The sequence below is a fragment of the Sciurus vulgaris genome (assembly GCF_902686455.1).
Source record: "Sciurus vulgaris genome assembly, chromosome: 15".
Taxonomy (NCBI): domain Eukaryota; kingdom Metazoa; phylum Chordata; class Mammalia; order Rodentia; family Sciuridae; genus Sciurus; species Sciurus vulgaris.
The window spans coordinates 67,560,959-67,580,735 of NC_136476.1; the positions used below are offsets into that span (position 1 = coordinate 67,560,959).

Sequence of the window (19,777 nt, forward strand, 5' to 3'; positions counted from 1 at the left end):
GGGTTCGAAGGCCGGCGGGAGGGGCGGGCGCTTACCGCGGCTTGCTGGAAGGCGCCCTTGGTGTAGGTGCCGCCGCCGCGGTAGGTGATGGCCGGGATCTCGCGGCTGAGCAGCGCGCACTTGTGCTGGTGCGCGCGGCTGGAGGAGATGTAGTCGACGCGCGGCACCACGTTGTTCTTGGACGAGAAGGTCACGATGGCCACGCGCGTGGCGGTGGACACCACGGGGAAGTCGGACAGCAGCTTACGGACGAACTTGAGTTCGCTGAGGAAGTTGGCGTGGCCCACGCTGGACGACTCGTCCACCAGGAAGACCAGCTCCAGGCGCTCGCTCAGCTCCCGCAGCCGCCGCACGCGCCGCCGGAACGCCTGGCCCAGCCGCTCCACTTTGCTCTCCGCCGCCTCCTCGCCCGGAGCGGGCGGCGCGGGCAGGCGCCCTGGGGCCCCGGGTGCGGCCTCGGGGAAGAGGCGGAAGCTGAAATTGCGCGACGGGGACATCTGCTGAAAGGTCGCCCAGCCCGAAACGAGCGCCAGACCCCAGCAACAAAAGGCCAGGCGCGGCCACATTGCACTGGCGACGGAGCGGCCGCCCGGGAGCGCAGGCGGCGGCCCCGGCGAGAAGAGGCGCCCGGCGGCCGGGCTCGCAGAGGAGCGTGCGCCGAGCGGGGCGCGGGGCGGCGGCCTCGAGCCTTAGCGCCCTTTCATCTGACACTGGGGACAAAATCCAGACTCCTCCTGCAGCTCACGGATCGGGAGGGAACGACGAGCTCTCTACCCTTCTCGCTCTCCTCTTTTTTCCTTCCTTTTCTCCTCCTCCTCTCTCTCCCTGAAGCCTATAAAATGTTTGAAGGAAAGGGGGCAGTCAAGAAAAATCTCGGGCTTCCCTCCTTCTCTCCCCCTCTTCTCCAGTCTCCTCCTTTCCCGCTCCACTCTCCTCTCTCCGTTCTCTATCTCGGTCTCTATCTCTCTCCTCCCCCTCTCATTCTCCTCCCGGGATCCAGCCAAAGGCTCGGAGATTCCATGACACCAGAACCCCGCGTCTGTCAGGCTGTCAACATTCCCGCAGCAAGCGCACCAGCGCCGAAGCACTGATTGATCCCATATGTCTGGCAGGAGCTGCAGAGGAATTCACTGGAGATGGATCCAGATACCGAGAGTGCCACAGTAATTGGAAACACTTTGTAGAAGAAAACACACACACGGAGTGGCCAGCGGGCAGTTGAAAGCATCCTTTGAAAACTGCTTGCTCACCTTTTGTGTCTCTTTTCCACCCTTTGGGGGGCCCCCAAAGCCCTCACTAAGTAGATGTTTGTATGACTTTCCTGATGAGGATTTCTGATCAGTGGTGTGTGGGAGCGTGGGTCCTCTCAGACACATCATATAAGGGCTGCATCTTAGGCATTCAACCGGGAGGATGCCTGCTTCATTCATGCGTTTATTTATTCATCCATTTGTTCTCTCTTTCCTTCAATACCCAATATGTGCCAGAATCTATGCTATTCACCAGGAATATTAGGAGGTACAAAAATTGACATGGGTTCTGTCCTCAAGGAAGTAAAAAAGTAACAAGTGAGGTGACCAAATGTTCACACATGAAATACGTATAATTACAACTGAATGCTAAGTGCTATAAAGTGATAAGTGCTAGAGCTTAGGTAGATAGACTTGACCTTGACCAAGGCCAGGGAAATCTTTAAAGCATGAAGTCTATGCTAAAATCTGAATTATGGATAGGGGTTCCTCCTCCGGCCCCCCACCATTCCCTTTCTCTTGATCAACAAGTGAGATCCACCTGACTTTGGTAACTGGCATATATCTACTTTGAAAAACTTGGGGCAGTTTTTCCAAAGCAAGACCCCAAATGAATACATGGTAAAGGAAACTGATTTTGCATGTGGGGGGGGGGGGCATGTTGAAAGAGTCCAGCTAGGATTTGGACCCTGTGAAGATATGCCTGTGCAGTTACATAAAACACCAGAACAGAGTCACCTCCAACCCTTCGCTCAGTTTCTACATTTATTTCATGATGGAATTCAGTGAACCTGAAAGTTCCCTCTATCTCTAACAGTAAATGGCTTAACTCCTACTATATGTAATAAAATATCTTCAAAAAAAAAGATATCATAGTGTACTGGTTCAAATATTAGGGCTCTGCTGTCAGTTTGGCTAAGATGAATTCTTGGTTTTACCATTATTCGTTGCATGACTAGTGTGCTCATTTGGAAAATGGAGTAATAATAGTAGCATATTAAGAGTTGGTGTAAGGATTAAGTCATTTAAAAAAAAAAAAAAAAACCTCTAGGGCAGTGCTTAGAACACAGGATGTACTCCATAAATGTTGGTTGTTATTATTGCCAACTTTAATCATGAATGTTCTCTGAATCTTTGTTTTTCTAACAAAATTTATTGGCCATCTATTATGTACCAGCATGTTAGAGACTGATTATTGAAAGATGATTAGGATCTGTTCCAGTCCTTTAGAGGTTTAAAGTATATCAGAAAAGGATTTAGATCTGCAAATAATTACAAAGGAGTAGGATGGTTTTAAGATGGAGTAGAGGAAACAAGGAGAAGGAAGATCCAGATCTTCCTGGGAATGAACAAGATGTCATTTGAGTTGGGACTTTTTTTTTTTTTTAAGGCAAATTTTTACAAATTTTGTTCACTTTGTATTATTTAAAACACATAATTAAGAACAAGCATTCCGGGATCTTTATGTGTAGGGCACATGGCAGCGTCTATGAGCTCTATTTCATGTATGCTCCACGGAAACCCAGAAAAGTAGACCCTTTGGTTGCAAGCAATAGACATCTAACCTCTCCTCATTTAAACAAAAAGGAAGTTTCTGGTTCATAACAAAATGGGGAAAGGCCAGAAGGTTGCAGCAAGTCTCAAAAAGCCTTGGAAAAGGAAATCAAGAACTACTTTGTTCTTTAATATATCCCTCTCTTCTGCTTCTCTTTGCATGCTACGTTTAGTTTCTCAGATTTATGATTTCAGAAAGAAAGATTCCTCCCCATAAGTTCAAGTTTAAAAAAAAAATAACAAAACCCCCCATCACCACTGCCTTAAAGAAGAACGGCACCCCAGCAGGAGTGGATGCTATGCCTATGCCTTAATCCAGCATTGTGGTCGCAGGGAGGGACCATTATAATTAGGTCCTGTGTTCACTGTGGTAGGTACTCTAGTAACCTACTGCCCCTCTACACATACATCTAATCTCCCCTTTTTGAAAAGCAGACACTCCCCTGAGTTTCAGCAGGGTACAAAGGTGCCTAGAATAAAGACTACATTTCCCAGTCCCTCCTGCAGCTGGATATGATCACATAACCAGGTTCTAAACTAGCTACCTTTGTGTGACAGCCCCAGAAAACCTATTTAAAAGGCAGCTGCTGTCTTTTATCTGTCATCTCTTCCTCTCATCCTTTACTCCATCTTTCTGTCCAGAACATGAAGGTGGCAAAATTCTAGGGGCCATCTTGGACTGGGAGAATGATAGGCACCTTCTGGGGATGGTCATAGCTGAGGTTCCTGTGGACTTCATGGAATGCAACCACATACTCTTCATGGGTTGCCTATCTGCTCCTTTTATATTGTTTTCCTATCACATCCAACTTAACTTAATCCTGACTAATACACCCAACCTGTCACCTTGGAGGCTACCCTCTTGATATATGCTTTCATGAATGCAATGGCAAAGAAAAGAATACATAGTGAATTACACAGTGGCTCTTAAAAATGTCTCTCAAAATTGACACACATGATCACTGCTCCATAGCCGAGACAAGTCACATTACTATCTCTAACTCTAAAAGTACTAGGGAAGGACAATCCTTCCATATTTCCAGAAAGCAATAAGCTGGTGAACAGCACAGATAATTTCCACATTGAGTCACGTGAGAATCAGAATACAGTTAAGTGCAAAAAAGCAAAGTAGAGATAAAACTCTCAGAAATTGGGGATGCCCTGAAATTTAAAAGTTTCCTATGGGAAAGAACTATAGTTCCATTTTGCAAGGACATTCTAATCTTTATTTTTACAAGTGAACTGATGGCTGCTGTATGACCCTGGTGAATTAGGTAGTAGAGCCCAATTCTCACAAGAGTTTATAGTTGAGCAACTGTGGGCATTAAATTAAATCCTTCTTTTTCTGCATTTTAACATCCTAGCCCCACTTGCATTATTTGTCTTTGTTGGCACCAAACACTAATATTAAAATACAGATACCTAAATTTAAAATAAAATCTGTCATATAGTAATACATGTACCTCTTTATGATCACAGTAAGTAGCATCATCTATCAATCACTTCAGTAAATACCTTATCTTCAAAGTGATCCAAGTAATAATATTTTGAGATATCTTTCACAGGCCTAAGCACATTGAAAGCTCCTGGGATAATTCTGAAACATACCCTAGGGGTGAAAGCATAAGGCCAGCATACTCTGGCATTGTGGGTTGCCAATGGACTGAATAGTCAGGAGTATGTCAATTGTCCTCATTGTGAGGACATATGGAAGGCAAAGGAATTTGACCTGAATGTTATTAAGATTGCTGATCCAACTTTTGCAACTGCTCCCTAGAGCTCTTTAGTCCTTTACAGTCTAGACTGCAGTCGTGGTCCTCAACAAAGGGGACCTGATTTTGCACCTCCACCTTGAAAACCCTGGGCACTGTCTGGAGACACTTGTGGGGGGGGAATAGTGTAGCGACCAGGCATCTAGTGTGTAGCAAGCAGGGATGCAGTTAATCCTGCTATGCAGCGGAAGCACTCACGACCAAGAATCATCAAATCCAACACGTCAATAATGCTGAGGTTGAGAAATCCTGACCTATGATCCCAGTAATGGACATAGAAAATAAAAATAAAAAAAAACTCTACCAAAAACTAAGATTGAGAAGCAACCTAAATGAAATGACAACCCAAAACTGAAATGAGAAAAACTGCCCTGGCCTCATCTCATGAAATAAAGACTTCTAGGGGGAAAAAATGTATTGGTGGGTAGGGGATGAAGGATGCATTGTATTTTTTCTCACCTGTATCCTCATTCAGAGTCCCACAGGGTCATCGATAGAAATGGCACCTCAGTCCCTGTGTACCCACTGAGACCTGTGCCTGGGTCAAGGATGCCACCTTTACTCGGCCTTCACTGCAAATATCTTCTTGCATTAAATAGCTACTATAAAAAGATAAGATGCAATTGTGTTTGAGGAAAAGTTGGAAGGGGACTGAGGAAGATGGAAGAGGGTGGCACTGACTCTGTCCCGTCCAGGATATCAATAATATAGTAGTGGAAAGAAAGGCGGGAAAAATTTCAGTTTCCATGCATGCTTGGAATCAGTTTCTGTTTTGTTTTTTAAATCTATCACACAGTGTGTATGTGAATCGCTGCAGCCCGCAGTGGTGATAGGAGGAAGATGCCACCTTGTGACTACATTTTGTATCTTTCTGTTATGAATTTAGCAAAGGCATTCTCCACATACAGAGTTTTGGAAAAATGTATATTTTCTATGTGCTTTTTTTTTTTTTTTTAAGTAGAATTACCTGAGAATGGAGTTTATGGTGGAAAATCCCTGGCATTGAGACATTGAGAACAATTAAAAAGCAAAAACTACAAATTAACGCAGTAAATCTGATGGTATCATTAGATGCTGATAAAACATTTCAAAATACTCATTATTTTTTCATCCTTTGTCTTTTAGTCCTGTCAAATACCCTCATAAATGAATATAATTGTAATTCTGTTTTCTATAACAATTATCCATTTTTGTAGGCAAAGAAATAGAACTATCTAAAACAGCCATGTCAGAAAACAAATGCTTATTATATTTCATTGCAATGCAAGACATGTCCTCCCTGTCCTTTGCTAGCCATGCAAGCTTGCAGTAAAGGTGGTGCGAAACAACCATTTCTGTAACTCTCTGCATTTGTATCTGTGATGCACTGTCTCAGATAACTTCGTCTCTGATTTCCACTAAATAAAACAGATTTTGACAAACCCCAGAGGAAGTAACCTGGGGCTTCCAATCTGGCCAGCAAGCAGTCTATTCTACATAACCATGTACACTAATCTAGTTTTGGAAATTATCATCAAGCCAGTCCCAACCCTTCTGGCTTAATGGGGGTTACATGTTAATTGTTGGAACCATGCCTGATGTCCTTCTCCTAGCCTGCCAAATGTGGGCATTAATTGGCCACTTTACATGGCATGATACATATTGTCAGAATCAGGCATGCTGTTTTAAAGCAAATGGTCCTGAGGCATATGCTTTCCACAGGACACACCACACTACCACTTTAGCCTTGTGTGCAGGTGGCTGAGGTTCATTGTGAGTCTTGATGGTCTTCTGATCCAAAATCACATGTCCGGTTTGCCTCTCCTTTTACATGAAATGTAATGTAAGCTCATCTCTAAGCAGACACTGTTCTTATTCAGGAGATCTGACCACCAGGAGCACATTGACAAACAACACTGGAGATTATCCATGGCTAAGTTTTGCAGGACTCACATCTGGAGAGGTGAAAGGCACCTGCACCGAGTGCAGTACTGTGTGTACCCATGGGTAGTACTCTCAGGCTTCCCATCTCCTAGAGAGCTGCGTGGGCTGACTTTCTTTGGACTGCCTGCTATGTTCATGGTGACCTTTTCCTTTACCTCCTTTTTTTTTTTTTTAATTGTAAACAAATGGGATACATGTTGTTTCTGTTTGTACATGGAGTAACAGCATACCATTTGCATAATCATACATTTACATAGGGTAATGATGTTTGATTCATTCTGTTATTTTTTCCTTCCCCCCCCCACCCCTTCCATCCCTCTTTTCCCTCTATACAGTCCTTCCTTCCTCCATTCTTGCCCCCCCACCCCCATTATGTGTCATCATCCACTTATCAGCGAGATCATTGGTTCTTTAGTTTTTTGAGATTGGCTTATCTCACTTAGCATGATATTCTCCAATTTCATCCATTTGCCTGCAAATGCCATAATTTTATTATTCTTTATAGCTGAGTAATATTCCATTGTATATATATACCACAGTTTCTTTATCCATTCATCAATTGAAGGACATCTAGGTTGATTCCACAATCTGGCTATTGTGAATTGAGCAGCTATGAACATTGATGTGGCTGTATCTCTGTAGTATGCTGATTTTAAGTCCTTTGGGTATAGGCTGAGGAGTGGGATAGCTGGCTCAAATGGTGGGTCCATTCCAAGTTTTCTAAGGAATCTCCACATTGCTTTCCAGAGTGGCTGCACTAATTTGCAGCCCCACCAGCAATGTATGACTGTACCTTTTTCCCCACATCCTCTCCAACACCTATTGTTGCTTGTATTCTTGATAATCGCCATTCTAATTGGGGTGAGATGGAATCTTAGTGTAGTTTTGATTTGCATTTCTCTTATTACTAAAGATGTTGAACATTTTTTCATATATCTGTTGATTGCTTGTAGATCTTCTTCTGTGAAGTGTCTGTTCTTTCCTTAGCCCATTTGTTGATTGGGTTATTTTGGCTTGGTGTAGAGTTTTTTGAGTTCTTTATATATTCTGGAAATTAGTGCTCTATCTGAAGTATGAGTGGCAAAGATATTCTCCCACTCTGTAGGCTCTCTCTTCACATTGCTGATAGTTTCCTTTGCTGAGAGAAAGCTATTTAGTTTGAATCTATCCCAGTTATTGATTCTTGCTTTTATTTCTTGTGCTATGGGAGTCCTGTTAAGGAAGTCTGATCCTAAGGCGACATGTTGAAGATTTGGACCTACTTTTTCTTCTATAAGATGCAGGGTCTCTGGTCTGATTTCAAGGTCCTTGATCCATTGTGAGTTGATTTTTGTGCAGGGTGAGAGATAGGGGTTTAGTTTCATTCTGTTGCATATGGATTTCCAGTTTTCCTAGCACCATTTGTTTTCCTTTACCTCTTTAGAGACAGTAATTCATAGAGAAGTTTCCCCAAACATTGTTTGCCTCCTTGAATTTCTGAACCAGCTTTCCAAAGGTACTGTGGTAAGACAGTCTCTCATCAGAAAGGCTCTCTAGCTTCCTGGACAGGACCAGTCCTTAGAGGTAGCAGCAGAAGTGTGTTCATCTTTCATCATTTTCAACCTGTAAAAAATAAAGTAGTGGTATATATTTCTAGACATTACACCCACAGTCAAGGACTGAACCAAATTCCATTTGTGATCTTATTCAGTATGCTAGAGGGAATTCTGCTACAAATAAAGTTATAATAGTAGTGGTGGTAGTTTTAAAAGGGCATATCATTTTGATCTTTATCTCTTCTCTATTCCTTCTCCCACCAGTGTATGAAATCCAAAGGGATCGGTAAAAATAATTAATTTCCAAATGATCAATTATATCTGTAGCACTCCCATTTGGGGGGACCTATAGTATATTTACTTTAGAAATTTTATTTTTTAAATTATCATATATTAAAATGGACTTTTTTTTCATGTGTAGAGTTTCATGAATTCAAATACATATACATTTTCATGTAACCCCAACCACAGAACAACTCCATCACTCCTCAAACTGCCTTTATATTATACCCTTCTTCACCCCAACCACTGATCTGTCCCTCATCATAGTTTTGACTTTTCAAGATGACATATAAAATGAACCAAATAGTATGTAATTTTTGGAGAGTGTTTTTTTTTTTTTTTTTACTTAACATAGTAACTTTTAGACCCATCTAAGTTTAAGCACAGGCATTTGTGTGAATTGAAGCTTTCATTTATTTAATAAATACTTAGAGATGGAATTACTAGAGCACATGGCAAAAGTATGGTTTCATTATTAAAAATGTAAAAAAAAAATAACCTGGGCTGGAGTGTGGCTCTGTGGTAGAACCCTTGCCTAGCATGTGTGAGCCCTGGGTTTGAAACTCAGCACCACATATAAATAAATTAATTAATTAATTAATTAATTAAAAGATCCATAAACAACTAAAAAAAATTTTTAAAATAACTTCAAAATATTTCTCAAAGTGGTGCATGCCCCATTCCTTATTCAAAACAGAAATGTATGGGAGTTTTAGTTACCTTCCATTCCATTCAGTACTTGGTATTATGTGTGTACACAAATATGTACGTACACACATACATAGGTGTACACACATTTACACCATCATTGAATAGATGTGTGGTGGTATCTCATTGTTTTCAACCTCTACTTCCCAAATTGCTAATGATATTGAACATTACCTTTCATTCCTAAAGTTCCAGGTTTCTCTGTCTTCATGAAAAACTTAGTACATTTTTGTAGAACAGATTGGCTCTCAACTAAAGTTAGTTTTCACTCAATTTGAAATGTATTTCACTAAAGTTCCTGAAAAAAATTCCTTTTAAAAAATTTATTTATTTTGATTCATTGTAAACAAATGGAGTAAAACTTATGTCTCTGGTTGTACTCCATTTATTTGTTTATTAATCTTGGTACTAGAGATTGAACGCAGGGGCACTGAAGCACTGAGACACATCCCCAGCCTTTTAAAAAATATTCTATTTAGAGACAGGGCCTTGCTAAGTTGCTGAGGCTGGCTTTGAACTCACTATCCTCCTGCATTAGCCTCCTGAGCTGCTGGGATTACAGGCATGCACCACCATGCCCAGCTGAAAAATAATTTTGATGGGTGTATGATTTGGGATTGATAGTACTCCCTTTCCTCTGTTATCTCAATTCTTTTATTCAGCTCATTTAGTAAGTCTTTAATTTCAATTATAGCAGTTTTCAGTTTTAAAATTTTTACTGGCTCACCAGTTTCTTGCCAATGTGGCCTACTGAATAATAAATTCCTTTCTTGCTTCACTGCCATTTGCCTCTCTCTGTTTGGCCTCTCCTTGTGGCAGGTGACTGACTCCGGTCTGTTGGAATCCCCAGAGTCAGTCCTTCAGCTCAGGAATTTGGTGACAGTTTTATAGATGTAGTTTTTCACTGAATACAGCTTTAGCTAAATCTCATGTGCAGTATCATTATTGTTTTCTAAACAATGTATAATTGGAGTTTTATTTACTTCTTTGACCCAGAAATCATTGAAGTGTTCATTTTATGTTGTTATTTTAACATCAAGCACTTGTGTGTTCTGTTAACCCATTAATTAATTTCTCTAATTTTTTTCATTGAGGTTGAAGAACAGGCTTACATATCCTTTGTTCTTATTGAAATTTCTCATGTCCTATTATGACATTCAGCAAAATGTGCCATTAGATATCTTGGTTGTAAATTCTATCTTATAAATCAACTTTATTTTATACACTACCCAAATATTCTATGTACTTATTCACTTTAATGTATTCTATCTGTATGAGACAGAGTATGTTAAAATTTGGTAGTCAGGGCTGGGCTTGTAGCTCAGTGGTACAGCACTTGCCTAGCATGTGTGAGGCACTGGGTTTTGTTCTCAGCACCACATATAAATAAATAAAATAAAGGTCCAGTGACAACCAAAAAATGTTTTTAAAAAATTGGGAGTCAGTTTTTGAAAATTTGTATTGGTATTTCCAGGGTTTCTTTATATTTTTATGATATTTCTAATCTTACACATAATAGTTCATAATAACTACATATTTGCTGTTATTCATTTTGAATAACAATGAAATTTTAGCTGGATGTGGCAGCACATGCTGTGTAATCCCAGCAGCTTGGGAGACTGGGACAGGAGAATCCAAGTTCAAGGTCAATCTGGGACACTTAGTGAGACCCAGTCTCAAAAATTAAAAAATAAAATAAATAAATAAAAAGGCCCAGAGAGGTAGCTCAGTGGCAGAGACCTTTGGTTCAACCTCCAGTATTGCAAAAATAATAAACAGATAGTTAAATATATATAAATGTAACCTTATAACATCAATAGTGTAAAATCAATCTTAATTCGTTTTATATATTTGTATTGAAGTTACCTATGTCCGGATGGCACCTCAGCTTTATCATCATCTTCATCATCTTCTTCACTACTTTGAATTTGCTTGATATTTCTTTTCTCATTCTTTTGCTCCCTTTTGTAGTCTGTCTCTGGGATGCTTTCAGAGATATTAATGCATTTGCGTGCACTGTGATGACCAACAGCTTTAGCTTCCTGTTATCTGATTCTAAGTTTTCTGATTTAGGTTTGTTTGCCTCCCGCCTTCCCACCCCTCCCTTTTCTTTGTGGGATAGATCAATCTTTCTCCCTCAAGTCCACAGGAGGGATGAGCTTACCACCCCCTGGTTCCAAGCTCAGCATCATGACCTGCTTTAATAAACTAGATGCTTCAAGAATGATGACACAAGTTTGGACTTGAACTGTGCTTGCACAATGAGCTTTCCCTTGAACCTCTGTTGTTTGCATCAGAAAAAAAAAAAAAAAAAAAACAAAAAAAAAAAAACACCTTTTTCAGTCCTTGCGTCTCAGGAGGTAAAAGGGAGATATGTGGTGCAGAGACAAGTCTGCACAGCTCAGCCCGTAAGAGCCGCCAGCCAGGTGCACGAGGGGCCCCCAGCTGAGATGCCAGGCATGCCACCAAGCTCAGCTGATTTATAAGCTGGTGAGCTAAATAATGCCTTTTGTCACACACAGAGATTCCGTGGGGTCTTGTGATTGCCGTCGCATCTTTCCCTGTATATATGTATTATATATATTACTGTATATATGTAGTGTGACCATATAAAACCAACTATCCAGACTGAGCTTGGGTGTGAGGGACAAATATTTAGGTGGTTTCCCCAAATTATTCCCATCTCCTTTGCTTGGAGAACTCCTCACTACGACAGAGGGCGAAAAAGGCCAGAATCTTCTTTTCTCAGAAACTCCACCTGTAGGAAGTAGAAGGGTGTATTTTTTTTTTGGCCTTAGAGTTCTCATTTGGGGAGCATCACATTCTATTCTTCACTTTGAGAAAAGAAATATCAACGAGAGTATTTTGAAATATTTGGTAAGTTTCCATGAACTGACACCTAATTCTTTGAGTACCTTCTAGAAAAATGCCACTCCCTTGAGGATGGGTCTTGTGCTGCATCTGATCCCTGGCTTGGGTTGTCTTTCACGCTGTCTTCTGCTACAAGTCACTGCCCCTGACCCATGCAGCATGATAGAGCTTTTGTTTAGCCATCCTGTACATCTTCTGTTCCAGGAAGCTGGGGAGCCAAGACTGATTGGAAGTGAGTGAGGCATTTGCCTTGAGCACAAATATTATGGATGCCAAAAACCTTAGCGATCAAGGTGAATAGTGCCTGAAATCTCAACTACTTGGGAGGCTGGCACAGGAGGATCGTGAGTTTGAGGCCTGGGCAACTTAGTGAGATTCTGTCTTAAAATAAAGTTTAAAAAGGGATGAGTCTAATTTTAATTATTTCCTGTCTTCTGCTGATTTTGGTGTTAAGTTGTTCTTTTTCTAGGGTCTTGAGATGTAATGTTAGATTATTTATTTGGTATCTTTCTTTTCTTTTAATACATGAGCTGAATACTATGAACTTTTCCTCTTAGCATTGCCTTCATAGTGTCCCAGAAATTTTGATATGTTGTAACATATCATTTACCTCTAAGTGTACTTTTTGTTATTTCATCCTGGTTTCTTCTGCTATGCGTCATCATTCAATAGGGAATTATTTAGAGTAATTTCTACTTTTTATTTTATTGTTGACTTTTCATTTCATTATGATCTGATATTACCTCTATTTTTTTTTTTTTTTTGCATTTGCTAAGAGTTGCTTTGTGTCCTAAAATATGGTCAATTTAGAAAATCTTCCATGTACTTCTGAGAAGAAAGTATATTAAGTCACTGATGAATGAAATGGTCTACATATGTCTGTTAAGTCTAAGTTATTAATTGTGTTTTTTAGTTACATTGCTTCTTGATTTAGCTTGTTTGGATAATCTGTCTAGTGATGAGAGAGTCATGTTAAAATCACCCAGTATTATGGTGTTGTTGTCTATTTGATTCTTGATATTGAAAAGTGTTTGTTTGATGTACGTAAATGCTCCATTGTTTGGTATAAATATTTACGACTGTTATTTCTTGTTGATGTATGACTCCCTTAAGCAGTATGAAATGTTCTTCTTTGTCCCTTCTGATGACTTTGGCTTGAAGTTCACTTTATCTGATATGAGGACAGAAACCCCTGATTGTTTACAAGATCCATGTGAGTAATGTTTTTTCCCATCTTTTCATCCTCAGTCTGTGGATGTTTTTGCCTATGAGGTGAGTCTCTTGGAGACAGCATATTGTTGGGTCTTGTTTTTTAATCCAATCCGCCAGCCTCTGTCTTTTGATTGATGAGTTGAATCCATCAACATTCAGTGTTATTATTGAGAAATGGTTTTTATTTCCTATTATTTTGATTTATTTATAGTTTTTAAGTTGAATTAGATTCTCTTTTGATATTCTATTCTTCTAGTGTAGTTTCACAATTTGCTGGTTTTCCAAAAATCCTAACCTTCAAAACACAGTAAGAAAAAATAACTACCTTCTAGAAAGTCTAGAAATGAGAAAGCAGAAACAAATATGTATAAATGTTCATGAATCAATGAGTACATGTTCAAAGGAAAAAAAAAATTAATGAGAGTATATGCTCTCAGTCTGTGCTGAACTGTTGCTCCACTCCCAGGGCATAGATCTCGCTAGGTTCCGTGAGATGAGTTTCTAGAGCGGACGCTCCTAGGGGCAGGACTTAGGTCTACTATGGCCCCAAGTGTTTAATTGTGCGGGAAGTTGTCAGGCAATATTAAATCAAGGCACCTCTAGGACGGTACCCTAGGGGTCTCCAAGGTTCCACTCGTGGAACGGGGAGCCACTCCTTCACTGCTTCCGTTGTTGGCAGATACTGCTCTTTCTGGTCTCCAGGGTTCTGTCCTGAGCTCCCTCACTCCCACCTGTTCAAATTCCCCAGCCACCTCCCACCAGGAGCCCAGCTCCAATTTTGTTCCCTTTGCAAAATTTCCCAGTCTCCAAGGCTGTCTGTTCAATACTATCGGTGAAGTCGCTTTTTCCCCCACCTCACAGAGAAGCAGTATTCCTACTACTTGAGTCTCGTGTTCTAGAGCTCTGCGATACCCGCTTGCCTCTCGTCTCGCCACCTTGCATCAATGAATCAAAAAGTTGGTTGAGCCAGGCGCAGTCGGAGCGCTACCCCATAATCCCAGGAGCACCTCTGGAGGCTGAGGCAGGAGGATCGCAAGTTCAAAGCCAGCCTCAGCAAATTGGCTGAGCCCTAAGCTAATTATCGAGATCCTGTCTCTAAATAAAATACAAAAAAGGACTGGGGATGTGGCTCAGAGGTTAAGCATCCCCGAGTTCAATTCCTGGTATCAAAATAATAATAATAATAATAATAATAATAATAATAATAATAATAATAATAATGTTGGTGTTTTGGAAAAAATAAAATTAATAAACTTTTAGCCATGCTAACCAAGAGAAAGGGAGAAAAAAATGTAAATTATTAAAATCCATGATGAAAATGGAAATATCACCACGGACACTACTAAATACAAAGGATAGTCAGAAACTATTTTGAAAATTTATACTTCAATAATCTAGAAAATCTTGAAGACATTGATAAATTCCTAGAGACATTTGACCTACCCAAATTGAACCAGGAGGATATAGAAAAGTTAAGCAGATCAATTTCAAGTACTGAGATTGAAGAATCCATTAATAGCCTACCAACCAAGAAAAGCCTGGGACCAGATGAATTCTCAGCTGAGTTCTACCAGATGTTCAAAGAAGAATTAATACCAATACTCCTCAAATTATTCATGAAATAGAAAAGAAGGGACCCCTTCCAAACTCATTCTATGAAGTTAATATCCTGATACCAAGACCAGACGAAGACACATCAAGGAAAGAAAACTTCAGACCCATATCCCTGATGAATACACATGCAAAAAATTCTCAACAAAATACTGGCAAGTTGCATATGAAAAAGATAGTGAACCACGACCAAGTGAGTTTCATCTCAGAGATGCAAGTTTGGTTCAACAGATAGAAATCAATAAATGAAATCCATCACATAACTAGATTTAAAGACAAGAATCACATTGTAATCTCAATAGATGCAGAAATGCATTTGAAAAAATACAGTATCCATTCATGATTAAAACACTGGAAAAAATAGGGATACAAGAAACATATCTCAACATTGTAAAAGCTATATATGACAAACCCAAGGCCAACATCATTCTAAACAAAGAAAAATCAAAAGCATTCTCTCTAAAAACTGCAACAAGACAAGGATGCCCTCTTTCACCATTTCTATTTAACATAGCTCTTGATTCTCTGGCCAGAGCTATCAGGCAAAAGAAAGAAATTAAAGGGAAATAGGAAAAGAGCTAAAACTCTCTTTGTTTGCTGATGACATGATTCTATATTTGGGAAGACCCCAAAAACTCCACCAGAAAACTTCTAGAATTCATAAACAAATTCTGCAAAGTAGCAGGACTGGAGATTATCATGCTAAGTGAAATAAGTCAGTCCCTAAAAGCCAAATGTCTAACGTTTTTCTCTGATATGTGGAAGCTAACCCACGGTGATGGGGGAGGGCGGTGAGGGGAAGAACAGAAGTTCAGTACATTAGACAATATACAACGAAGGGAAGGGAGGGGGGATAACAAAAGGACAGACAGTGGAATAAGTCAAATGTAATTTTCCTATGTTCATATAAGAATACATGACCAGGATAACTCCAGCTCATGTACAACCACAGGAATAGGGTCCTAACTAGAATAAGATGTATTCCGTGCTTGTATAATTATATCAAAATGGATTCTCCTGTCATGTATGATGAAGAAGAACCAATAAATTTTAAAACGAATGGGGATTTAGTTCAGTGTTTGCCTATCATGTAGCAGGTCATGGCTTTAATCCCTACTGCTGTAAAAAAAAAAAAAAAAAAAATTCTACTAATGACAGCATCTGAGCCTGCTCTTATGAGGTGACCTCTCTCAGCTCACCCTAACCCCAGCCATCCAAGGGGCATTCTGTCCATGCTCCCAACATGTTCTCCAGGCTCGATGCCAATCTCTCCCTGGGACGTGTGGCCCATTCCTCATGCTGCTTCCTGCTCAGACTCTAGAGAGCATGGGCCAGGAGTTGCATATTCCTATCTTAATTCATTCTATTTTTAAGATCAGGATGCTACTCGGCTCTTCCTGTCCACTCACCCTCTTCTCATCCAATCCATTGGTCCTATCTCAAAAAGGGAAGGTCCAGAAAAATAATCTGCATTACCAGATTATATCATCCAAAATCTCTGTCTCACCCAGAGATGGAGGAGCTTCTAACCTTACCAGCTAATATCTTTGTTTTCCACTTGGCAGAAGGGGAGTGTTCTGAAGGGGGAAAACTGAATCCCCCTTTATAAACTATATTTTAGTCTTCTAAAAGTTAAGATTTCATGTACTGTTCTCCTATACTCACATAGGCATAAAATTCTGTGTTTGTAAGCCATGTCACGTGAATACTTCCCATTCAGAATGATACAATTACTGTTTGTCAATCAGAAAGAATGTGAAATGATGTCCAGCAGGTTTAAAGTGATATGTTTTAAAAAAATCAACCTGTTTATAGCATGTAACTTTTTTTTTTTTATTGTAAACAAATGGGATACATGTTGTTTCTCTGTTTGTACATGGCGTAAAGGCATACCATTTGTGTAATCATAAATTTACATAGAGCAATGTTGTTTGATTCATTCTGTTATTTTTTCCCTTCCCCCCACCCCTCCCACCCCTCTTTACCCTCTATACAGTAGTTCCTTCCTCCATAATTACCCCCCTCCCTAACCCTAACTCTAACCCTTCCCTCCCCCCCATTATGTGTCAACCTCCACTTATTAGCGATATCATTCGTCCTTTGGCTTTTTGAGATTGGCTTATCTCACTTAGCATGATATTCTCCAATTTCATCCATTTGCCTGCAAATGTCATAATTTTATCATTCTTTATGGCTGAGTAATATTCCATAGTATATATATAGCACAGTTTCTTTATCCACTCATCAATTGAAGGGCATCTAGGTTGGTTCCACAGTCTGGCTATTGTGAATTGAGCAGCTATGAACATTGATGTGGCTGTATTTCTGTAGTATGCAGATTTTAAGTCCTTTGGGTATAGGCCAAGGAGTGGGATAGCTGGGTCAAATGGTGGTTCCATTCCAAGTTTTCTAAGGAATCTCCACACTGCTTTCCAGAGTGGCTGCACTAATTTGCAGCCCCACCAGCAGTGTATGAGTGTACCTTTCTCCCCACATCCTCGCCAACACCTGTTGTTGCTCGTATTCTTGATAATCGCCATTCTAACTGGGGTGAGATGGAATCTTAGGGTGGTTTTGATTTGCATTTCTCTTATTACTAGAGATGTTGAACATTTTTCCATATGTTTGTTGATTGCTTGTAGATCTTCTTCTGTGAAGTGTCTATTCATTTCCTTAGCCCATTTGTTGACTGGACTGTTTGAATTCTTGGAGTAGAGTTTTTTGAGTTCTTTATAGATTCTGGAGATTAGTGCTCTATCTGAAGTATGATTGGCAAAGATATTCTCCCACTCTGTAGGCTCTTTCTTCGCATTGCTGATAGTTTCCTTTGCTGAGAGAAAGCTTTTTAGTTTGAATCTATCCCAGTGGTTGATTCTAGCTTTTATTTCTTGTGCTATGGGAGTCCTGTTAAGGAAGTCTGGTCCTAGACCAACAAGGTGAAGATTTGGACCTACTTTTTCTTCTATAATCTGCAGGGTCTCTGGTCTGATTCCGAGGTCCTTAATCCATTTTGAGTTTAGTTTTGTGCATGGTGAGAGATATGGGTTTAGTTTCATTCTGTTGCATATGGATTTCCAATTCTCCCAGCACCATTTGTTGAAGAGGCTATCTTTTCTCCATTGCATATTTTTGGCCCCTTTGTCTAGTATGAGAAAATTGTATTTATTTGGGTTTGTGTCCGTGTCCTCTATTCTGTACCATTGATCTACCTTTCTATTTTGGTACCAATACCATGCCGTTTTTGTTACTATTGCTTTGTAGTAGAGTTGAAGATCTGGTATTGCAATACCCCCTGTTTCACTCTTCCTGCTAAGGATTGCTTTAGCTATTCTGGGTTTCTTATTCTTCCAGATGAATTTCATAATTGCCTGCTCTATTTCTGTAAGGTACGTCATTGGGATTTTAATTGGAATTGCATTGAATTTGTATAGCACTTTAGGTAGTATGGCCATTTTGACAATATTAATTCTTCCTATCCAAGAACATGGAAGATCTTTCCATCTTCTAAGGTGTTCTTTAATTTCTTTCTTTAGTGTTGTATAGTTCTCATTGTAGAGGTCTTTCACCTCTTTTGTGAGATTGATTCCCAAGTATTTTATTTTTTTCGAGGCTATTGTGAATGGGGTAGTTTTCCTAATTTCTCTTTCTGAAGATTCATCACTTATGTATAAAAATGCGTTGGATTTATGGGCATTGATCTTGTAACCTGCTACTTTACTGAAATCACTTATGAGTTCTAAGAGTTTTCTGGTGGAATTTCCAGGTTCCTCTAAATATATAATCATGTCATCAGCGAACAGGGATAGTTTGAGTTCTTCTTTTCCAATTCGTATCCCTTTAATTTCTTTGGTTTGTCTAATTGCTCTGGCCAGAGTCTCAAGAACGATGTTGAATAGAAGTGGTGAAAGAGGGCATCCCTGCCTTGTTCCAGTTTTTAGGGGGAATGCTTTCAGTTTTTCACCATTTAGAATGATATTAGCCATGGGCTTAGCATAAATGGCCTTTACAATGTTAAGGAATGTTCCCACTATCCCTATTTTTTCTAGTGTTTTGAGCATGAAGGGGTGCTGTATTTTATCAAATGCTTTTTCTGCATCTATTGAAATAATCATGTGATTCTTGACTTTAAGTCTATTAATATGGTGAATTACGTTTATTGATTTCCTGATGTTGAACCAACCTTGCATCCCTGGGATGAAACCCACTTGATCATGGTGCACTATCTTTTTAATATGTTTTTGTATGCGATTTGCTAAAATTTTGTTGAGAATTTTTGCGTCGATGTTCATTAAGGATATTGGTCTGAAATTTTCTTTCCTTGATGAGTCTCTGTCTGGTTTAGGTATCAGTGTGATATTGGCTTCATAGAATGAGTTTGGGAGGGTTCCCTCCTCTTCTATTTTATGGAATACTTTGAGAAGTATTGGAATGAGCTCTTCCTTAAAGGTTTTGTAGAACTCGGCTGAGAACCCATCTGGTCCCGGACTTTTCTTTGTTGGTAGGCTTTTGATGACTTCTTCTATTTCAGTACTTGAAATTGGTCTATTTAAATTGTTTATGTCCTCCTCATTCAGTTTAGGCAATTCATATGTCTCTAGAAACCTGTTGATGTCTTCGAAATTTTCTATTTTGTTGGAGTATAGATTTTCAAAATAGCTTCTAATTATGTTTTGTATTTCCATCCTGTCTGTAGTGATATTTCCTTGTTCATTCCGAATTTTAGTGATTTGGGTTTTCTCTCGTCTTCTCTTTGTTAGTGTGGCTAAAGGTTTATTATCAATTTTGTTTATTTTTTCGAAGAACCAACTATTTATTTTGTCAATTTTTTGTATTGTTTCTTTTGTTTCAATTTCATTGATTTCAGCTCTGAGTTTAACTATTTCCTGTCTTCTACTACTTTTGGTGCTGTTCTGTTCTTCTTTTTCTAAGGCTTTGAGCTGTAGTGTTAGGTTGTTTATTTGTTGAGTTTTACTTCTTTTATTAAATGCGCTCCATGAAATAAATTTCCCTCTAAGTACTGCTTTCATAGTGTCCCAGAGATTTTGATATGATGTTTCTT

The 19,777-nt window shown here is 39.6% G+C and overlaps 1 protein-coding gene across 1 annotated transcript in view; it reads right to left on the reverse strand.

Annotated features, from left to right (window-relative positions):
• Positions 1-1,489, reverse strand: part of SVEP1 (sushi, von Willebrand factor type A, EGF and pentraxin domain containing 1) — a 184,634-nt gene extending 183,145 nt beyond the window's left edge. The window contains exon 1 of the mRNA XM_079112549.1: positions 36-1,489. Within this exon, the coding sequence (XP_078968675.1) occupies positions 36-566 (531 nt within the window). The 5' untranslated portion in view covers positions 567-1,489. The remainder of the gene's footprint in view (positions 1-35) is intronic.
• Between the last annotated feature and the right edge of the window lie 18,288 nt (positions 1,490-19,777).